The 9,070-nt window shown below is 47.7% G+C and overlaps 1 protein-coding gene across 1 annotated transcript in view; it reads left to right on the forward strand.

Annotated features, from left to right (window-relative positions):
* LOC119330078 (hydroxyproline O-galactosyltransferase HPGT1-like) overlaps positions 1-6,833 on the forward strand; it is a 9,335-nt gene extending 2,502 nt beyond the window's left edge. The window contains exons 5-12 of the mRNA XM_037603192.1: positions 424-487; positions 561-633; positions 1,121-1,244; positions 4,848-4,935; positions 5,042-5,092; positions 5,186-5,257; positions 5,387-5,499; positions 6,506-6,833. Of these exons, the coding sequence (XP_037459089.1) occupies positions 424-487; positions 561-633; positions 1,121-1,244; positions 4,848-4,935; positions 5,042-5,092; positions 5,186-5,257; positions 5,387-5,499; positions 6,506-6,528 (608 nt within the window). The 3' untranslated portion in view covers positions 6,529-6,833. The remainder of the gene's footprint in view (positions 1-423; positions 488-560; positions 634-1,120; positions 1,245-4,847; positions 4,936-5,041; positions 5,093-5,185; positions 5,258-5,386; positions 5,500-6,505) is intronic.
* Positions 6,834-9,070: the final 2,237 nt, after the last annotated feature.

Consider the following 9,070-nt stretch of genomic DNA (forward strand, 5'->3'; position numbering starts at 1 on the left):
AAACACGGACAGAAAGAGGCCAAAGTTTTTTTATTCTAATTGTGAAAGCCGAGACTTAAACCCAAGATCCCTTAGCTCTGATACCATGTCAAGTTTCATGCACCAACCAGTAGAACCAAAAATCCGAACTGATGAAGGTTGGGCAATCCACATACTTCAATGACCTGGACAGAGCCAGTCTTGTGTAAAATTACTAATCATTTATGAACAAAACTTATGCATTTAGCATTGGTAGGTATTAGACAAAATCTAGAAGCAAATGCTGCAGTTCTACTTATTTTGAAAATGAGACTCTGGCAATGCTGATCTTCAGTTAATAAAGACAGTAAAATGTGTTCCATCTATTTCCTTAGTTTTGAAACTTACTATTGGTAAGAAATCCTCTCTGTTGTCTTTGTGGTTTAAATTTACTTATGTGTGCAGGTTCACTGCTGAAGAAACTAGAAGATGAGAAAGGCATTGTAGTACGTTTCATAGTTGGAAGAAGGTACTGTATACGTACAATCCTACTGGAATGATAATATGAAGTCTAGATATCTGATAGTTGCTCCTCCATGCAGTGCAAATCGAGGAGATCGTTTTGACAGGGAAATCGATGACGAGAATAGAAGTACAAATGATTTTGTGATCTTGGTATGCCTGATTTAAGAATCGAACATATGATACCGACACTGTTTAGGATTCCATTTGATCAACTTTTGATCTTGGTCCTCTTTCGTAGTGTTGAATTCAGATTTCAAAAGGCAAAAAGAAAAGGAAACATATTGATAGTTTGCCTTGTTACTATGGACTATGTGCTGCCTGAGATACCAGTCGAATTACAAGCCACCTAGCTTTGCTACTGTATGTTGCTTTTTGCATGGCGCCCAAATTGTTATGAAAAAGAACCCCCCGCCCTCACCCACCTTCCTCATTTCAAGATAACTTGCTCGAGCCGTGTTTTCACTGTATGTTACTTGTTACTTTTTGTATGGCGTCCAAATTGTTATGAAAAAGAACCCCCACCCTGACCCACCTTTCTCATTTCAAGATAAGTTGCTAGAGCCGTGTTTTCACTTTTTTTTACATTGGATGTTTTGTTTCTCACTTTGTAGTGCTTGACTATTATTGGGCATTGCAGGATGATCATATAGAGTCTGATGAAGAGCTCCCTAAGAAGACAAAATGTTACTTTGCTAATGCTGCAGAGACATTTGATGCTGAATTTTATGCTAAGGTCAATGATGATATATACATAAATGTTGGTAAGTATCATCTGTTAACTTTTATTACGTCTGAACAATTTTGTGTGATAAATGGTACTCCTTACTTATTTACGAAGCCTTTTATCCCAAACAAGTTGGGGTAGGCTAGATATGAAACCCTTTCACGAGGACTTCCCAGCAGGTCACCCATCCTAGTACTACTCTCGCCCAAATGGGTTTCATACCCAAAAGACTGGCTAGTTTTTACGTTAGCTCGCCAAGCCTATCACAACCCTTAGATATGAAACCCTTTCACGAGGACTTCCCAGGAGGTCACCCATCCTAGTACTACTCTCACTCATATGGGTTTCATACCTATATGACTGGCTAGTTTTTATGTTGGCTTGCCAAGCCTATCACAACCCTCCTGCTTTACCCGGGCTTGGGACCGACTATGCCTAGAAGACATAGGCGGAGTTGATAAATGGTACTCCCTCCATTTCAAAATAGTTTATGCATTTTGACTGTACAGAATCTCGAGGATCTGACTATGGCTTGTATTATTTACCAAAATATGCTTTTAAAAATTCATGAACTTTAATATTAAGGTATTCTTACGACAAATGTACTTGTATAATTTTTGTTTGGAGTGTATGAGCAACCAAAAATATTATTATTGGACCAATAGTTACAGACAAAGGGGATTATTATGTTTGGATGAGGAGCTGTATCAATCTGCTGATCTGCATGATATGTTTCAAGTATCAATTTGTCATTGCCAATTTAAGTGCTCCATTTTTTGTTGTTGATATGTTATGATGGTAATGAACTTGGCAGTTGGAAAAGGGACTTCAGTTAGCTATTGCATTTCTACAGAATAAAGTGAAACTTTTTTTTTCGAGAAAACGCAGAAGCTTTGCGTTTCTTTGCATTGAAAAGATAGAAGTTCAGTTACAAACGTCCGAGGATGCGCAGGTTACAGCAGGTTACAGCATGGTTAGTGCATGTCCCAGGTTTGTGGCAGCACAAGCCGGAGGCCAGGTGCCCCAGCAGCCGCCCAAGAGCAGGCCTCGTCCTTGATCCTATCGAGTAGCGTATTCATAGATGGTGATGCGTTGTCGAAGATGCAGCTGTTCCTATGTTTCCAAACCATCCAAGACACGAGCAGCGCAACGGGTTTCAAGGCTTTGTGAAGGCTCGGTGGCGTGTTCTCTTTGGCATGCTTCCACCAGTGCATGAGCGAGGGCTCGCGGGTGGGAATTGGGGCTGGAGTGCGCAGCCAAGCCAGGACCTCGTGCCATGCCTGGCGAGCGAAGGGGCATTCCAGCAGCAGGTGTCGGAGCATTTTCGGCTCTTGATCGCATAGGAGACAGCGAGGGTGGTGTTGCAGTCCATGGCGAGCCAGCCTCTCAGCAGTCTAGCACCGGTCTTGGTTGGCCAGCCAGTGGAAGAATTTTACTCTCGGCGGCGCCCAACTTTTTCAGATAAGCTTCCAGTAGTAGCAAGTCGTCGATCCATGAAATGTGGCCAAGTAGCTGGATTGGGCGGAGTAGGTGCCGCTCGCCGTCCATTTCCAGATCAGCTGGTCCGGGGCAGCGGAGAGCTCGGTGTGCTGCATTACCTGCCAAAGCTGCAGGTACTGACCAATCTCCTGCAGGCCCAGGTTGCCGTGAATGTCACATGCCCAGGAGTTGCCATTCAGCCCGTCCGCCATGGTTCTCGCCCTGCGCCATCGCTTGGGGATGCAGTCGTAGAGGTTGGGCAGGGGCTCGCAGACGGACTGGCCGTTGATCCACCGGTCCTCCCATAGCAGGGTGGTCAATCCATTCCCGATGACCATGGACGTGGATGGCCAGAAGAGCGCATGCTCCATGGACGAGAACTGGAGGTCGAGCCCTTGCCACGCTCGCTCGGGATCTGTTCTAGAGAACCACAACCATCGCAGCCTTCGTGCAAGGCCGGCTCGTTCGAGGTCGCGCACGCCTAGACCCCCAAGCTCGATGGGGCGGCAGACGTGGTTCCAGTTCACGTGGCAGTGCCCTCCGTTGGCAGCGGCGCGCCCGGCCCAGAGAAATTCGCGTTGAATCTTCTCGAGCTGCTTGATAGTCTTTTTAGGGGGCGTGAACGCGAGCAGCTGGTGCACCGGGATCACTCACATGACTGATTTAACCAGTGCCAGGCGCCCGGTTTTGGTCATCAGCCAGGCCTTCCAAGTTGGGAGGCGTGCGGCGACCGAATTGACCATGGGCTGCAGCTGGGCGGCTGATGGGCGGCGTGTGGACAGGGGGATGCCGAGGTAGGTGATAGGGAGTGTCACAACCGGGCATCCGAGGTGCGTGATCGTCTCCGTGGCCGCCTAGTCGCCGTGCAAGATGGTAGCGGAGCTCTTGGCGAAGTTCACCTGGAGGCCAGAGGCCCTGCTGAACAAGGCGAGGATCTCCTTGACCGCAGCGACGTCGCCAGCCGTGGCATGGCAGAAGACCATGACGCCGCCGGCGTAAAGCGAGATCGTTGGGATGTGTCGTCGGGGGTGCAGTGGCTGCAGAATGCCCAAGCTGTGGACACGTCTCAGGAGCCGTCCGAGCGTGTCGACAGTGAGCACGAAGAGCTGCGGGGACATAGAGTCGCCCTGGCGGAGCCCTTGTCGGCGCCAGATGGGTGGTCCGGGCTCGCTGTTCACTAGAACATGCGTGCTGGAGGAAGCGGTTCCCAAATCCATATTGGCGCAAAACCTCGAAGAGGAATGGCCACGATATGGAGTCGAAGGCGCGCGTGAGGTCGAGCTTAATCATGACTCGTGGAGCTCCCAAATGGTGTAACAGCTTGAGCGATTGCTTGACGAGGACGTAGTTGTCGTGTAAGCTCCGTCCCGAGATGAACGCATTCTGGTTGCGGCTGACTAGGAGATCCAGCTTGGCGCCGAGGCGCGAAAGCACCTTGGCGAAGAGCTTGGCCGCAAGGTGAATAAGGCTGATCGGCCGGTAGTCGCGCAGTCCATGGGCTGCGGTGTTCTTCGGGAGCAGCGTCAGAAGCGCTTGGTTCAGTTTGCAGAACCCCCTTCCTCGCAGGTCATAGAGCTGCTAGCACACGTCGAGAAAGTCCTGCCTAACGGTGCTCCAGCGCGCGCGAAGGAATTCCGCCGTGAACATGTCTGGTCCCGGCGCCTTGTGCGCGGGGAGGCGCTTGACAGCCTCCCAGATCTCCTCCGCGCTGAACGGTTCGTCAAGGTCGGCGAGGTCTGTCGGTTCAATGAGCTGCGACAGGTCCAGGGAGTGCTCCTGGTCGGCGGCGGTGCCGAGCAGGGTGCCGTGACAGAGGAAGGCTGCCTGCGCGCCATCTCAGTGTGGTCCGTGAGCACCCTGCCATCTGCAGTGAGGCTAAAGATGCGGTTCTTCTGTCGTCTGAACGAGCACTGCCGGTGGAAGAAGCCTGTGTTAGCGTCGCTGTCTTTGAGGTTGGCTATGCGGGGGCGAGAGATTGCGTGATTCCTGGGCCTTGTCGAAGCGAAACTTTTTGATCTGTAAAAAAGTCTATCTGCAAGATCTTGGTTTCTGGAATGCATTTTTCGCACTTGCTCGACATGTTTTATAGTCAAATAGCACTTTCAGTTTTTTGCGGGGAAAAGCAGCACCTAACACGGAACAACATATTGTGTTTATGCAGACACTCTGAGTGCAATGCTTGAAACTCACTGGGACAAGCCTCGTGTCTACATAGGCTGTATGAAATCTGGGGAGGTCTTTTCTGAAGCGTGAGTTGTTTGAGCCAGAAGAAATGGGATTTGTGTACCATGTTTGCCTCTTGCATCCTTTTCTTTGTCAGGGAATCGACAATCGCTAACAGCTTCCTTGAAACAGGACCCATAAGTGGTATGAACCGGATTGGTGGAAATTTGGTGACGGGAAATCGTAAGCAACCTGTACTAGTATTTAATCTTAGTACATTGAATGCTCAATACCACTACGGTGGTGGCTCACCCATTTCATTGTACCAACTCATAGATACTTTCGACATGCTTCTGGTGAAATGTTTGTCGTATCAAGGGCCGTGGCTCAGTTCATTTCTATAAACAGGTACACAACCTATGCTTTGTGCACTAATATTTATTTTGTATTCTAGCATGGATATAGAAGTAGAAAGAAGAGATGTTTTTATAAGTATACATCTAGTGATGTATCTTTGGTGTCACTTTTCAATGCTAGGTCTGTTCTCCGGACATATGCACATGATGATGTTAGTGTTGGATCGTGGATGATTGGGCTTGCTGTAAAGCATGTAAATGAAGCAAAGCTATGTTGTTCATCATGGCCCTCAGGTTTTACCATCTCCTTCACTGTACTTATCAGCCTTGTTATTGATTCCTTTTTTTCCCCTTGGAACTTGGTATGTGGACGTTATCTTAGAAGTTCATTTTTCTTGTCAAGATTGCATTGTGATGAATGTATCTTTGGTATTCAGGCCATTTATTACCTAGGAACTTTGTTGATGTCTTAGATGGCATGATCTATTTATTTACTTCCCTTATTAGAAATATATACACATGCGTCATATAATCTCCTGAAAGTTTCATATATATATATATATATATATATATATATATATATATATATAGGATAGAGAGATTATGAGCTATGTTGAAGAAAATCTTCTGTAGTCACTAGAATTGCAATAGGTAACAGGAATAACTTAGTCCTGAGAATACATGCCACTGCTAGCAAATACTACCATATACATGCCACACAATTAGATCATGTTACTCATTGCCGACAACTCTTTCAATGATGTAAGTTGTGTTCTGAGCTACTCCCTCTGTCCGAAAATACTTGTCATCAAAATGAATAAAAGGGGGTGTATCTAGACGTATTTTAGTTCTACATACATCCTTTTTTATCTATTTTGATGACAAGTATTTTTGAACGGAGGGAGTAGTAGTTGGGAGCAGTTATTGTATTGGCACTTTACCTGCTGTCATTCAGGGACTGGTTCTGCTTAGATTATGAATCTGGGGTCCCATTGTTATGGAAACTTAGAGCCTGTTCGGAATTCCGCCAGCTCCGCAAAATCCGCGGAGCCAGGAAACGGCAGCTCCAGGAGTGGAGGTCCTCCGAACAGGGCCTTAGATTATGAATCTGGGGTAAATTTGGAATTAGAGTGGATAATTCATACTTCCTATTTGAATCTGAAACCAAAGGCCGATGTTGCTTGTTATTTATTCATAGTTCCTATTTGTGGAATTATTTATCTAATAATGATGTGATTTCACCAGTAACTTAGTTGTAGATAATTCAATTATGGGCTAATGACAAAATTTCACATTGCAGGAGCCATGTGTTCAGCTCTTTGATGGGCAGTGCTTCCCTGGGTTTTGTGAAGAGTGTGCTACACTGAATAGATTTTTGTTTTCTCTTGCCATTTCTTTTTTTTCTATGCCATCATTGAGCAAGCAGTGTCGGTTCATAGTGAATGTGGTTTGCCGCAAAAGAAGGAGAAGTATTGTACCTTTTCCTCGTATGCCGACACTACCTGCCGTGGTTTTTTTTTATCATTCCCTAGATCTCCATCCGTACCATTCTTTGCTGACAAACATCACTGTTCGAGTGACAGAAATTAATAGCACTTGAGGAAATTATGTTTACTTACGTATCCACATATATTGTTTCATGACGATGGTTGTGAAATTCGCTACACCTAGTGTGCCATTTTGAACCAAGAAAAACAAAGTTCAAAGGTTACTCTACGCTCATTATGTAGCCTGACTTTGAGTCACTGGCACATGGGGCCCACCAGATGCTGGACCTGCCTGTCAACGACCCAAAGTCACGCTGGGCTAAGTCAGAGAATGTCATTTGGAAAATTTCAGACTTGTGACGTATTCCTCGATGAATGTTTGGAGGGAAGAATTACGGAAACAAGCTGTATATTTTTTATTTAATGAAGTGCCTGTGTTGTATGAATTATGATACAAACTTGAAAACGCCTTGACTATGGTATATCACTAAACATGTGCTAGATTTGACCCAAAGTTTATTTTCTTATTTGTTTACATGAGGTGTGGCGGTGGTCGCGGGGTGGGGTGGATGCACTTGTCTAGAGAGACTAAGTGAGTTTCTGCAAATGAGTGGGTGGGTGACATAGGTCTTTATGCAAAAGTACCACAAATTACCTCACATATGTTTACTTGTGGATTGGACGGTCAGTACTGCTGGATGGTAGACACACTGTCATCAAACCTAGGTCTTGAAACCCTTCTCCCAAAGTCCGATTGTTGCTTTTCCTTAGATGAAGGGGAGTAGTGGAGGGAGGTTGGGGGTGTAGCGACGGCGATAGGTAGACGAGAGAGATGGATTCAAGTTCTCGGGGAGGCGCAGTGGTGGTTCCAGGCAGGCGGTAGTTACGAGGGGAGATATGGGGATGCATCAGGGTGGAGAGGAATGTGCGGATAATGAGTGTAAGAGACCCCCGCTTGATCAGAATAGAGGTGTAACTTACAATCAAATAGAGGTGAACTTCATGTTTTTTTGTTCTGAACCTGTCTTATGTTTTTTAGCACCTAAAATTGAACTCCTATCATTAATCATCAATCAAATGGAAAACCTTATAAAATGAAAAGGCCAACTCTCATGGGCATAACAACAAACACGCGTAGTGCACTTAGTTACAACATAATATATCCAGTTTTTTACCTTCTCGCAAGGTCTGTCCTTGCATCACAGTAGCAAGTATAATTGGGACAACTTGCAGAAGCTGATAGCTGGACCTTCCAAGAGGATGAGTGCCTGCACAACGACCACCTAGAGAAGAAAACTGACAGGGAAGGGAATGTGAGGGAGGACGCAGTCGTGGATGCGTCGTGCTCGGGGATGTATGAGCTCGCCGGAGACAGCACCGTCTCCATGAGCATGACATGCGTCCTGAAGGAGCCGTCCTGCTGCTATTGCACGAAGTGGACTACAACGACCCCTTGACACATGCGCGAGTATGAGTGAGCAGCAGGACGGGCCGGGGGTATTGGCTGGGAAGCGGAGGAGCATAGTCGAATGACGGTGACGACCGGAGAAGGACGGGGACACATGCATAGCTTGAACTTCTATCGCCAGATGGACCGATGCAGCAAGAGCCAGGTCGCAGCGGTGGTGCAGAGGCAGGTCAGCGGCTATAGAAGCTGTGGGCGGCGGCGGCCGGCGTTGGGAGGCGCGCGACGAGAAGGTGTTGGGCGGTGGAGTGGGGGCCGTCGACGGCGGGAGGCGCGTCAGGAACCAGGGGCGGCGGCGCGCCAGGAGGAGGTGGAGGCGGCGGCCTCGCGCTAGAGGTGTCTGGGCGGCGGCGCGCCAGGAGGAGGTGGGGGCGGCGGCCTCGTGCAGGAGGTGTCGGGGCGTCGGTGCGCCCGGAGGAGGCGGGGCCGGCGGCAAGCCCAGATAGAGGTGGGGCGGCGGCGTCGCGCCCGGAAGGAGGCGGGGGCGGGAGGCGCACAGGGCGGCCGGAGGTAGGGGGTGGGGGAGGTGGGCGACAGGGAGTGACGGGGATAAGGTTCGGGGCGCTTGCGCTTTTTTCTGTTAAGCTCGCCCGATCTCAGTAACATCCAGTCGGGCCCCGTGATATGAATAACTATTCTAATTTCAGGATTAGAATAGTGCTATATATATATAAACACTATCTTGATCACGAGATCAGAATATTATTTTAATCACAACCTGACCTTTCTGAGTTATACGCATGAACTTTCCTTTGTAGAAACCCGACCTTCAGACTATCTTCGTAACCGTGACTCCCCGCGCGAATTTTTCTGGTCAGTCGTGTTCTATGTGATGCAAGTGTAAGCTGCAAACGTTTTAGCAACTAAATGCCCGTTTTAAATTGGAATATCGCTCATTGGCGTATTTTGCTCT

Source organism: Triticum dicoccoides, chromosome 7A (genome assembly GCF_002162155.2).
Source record: "Triticum dicoccoides isolate Atlit2015 ecotype Zavitan chromosome 7A, WEW_v2.0, whole genome shotgun sequence".
NCBI lineage: Eukaryota > Viridiplantae > Streptophyta > Magnoliopsida > Poales > Poaceae > Triticum > Triticum dicoccoides.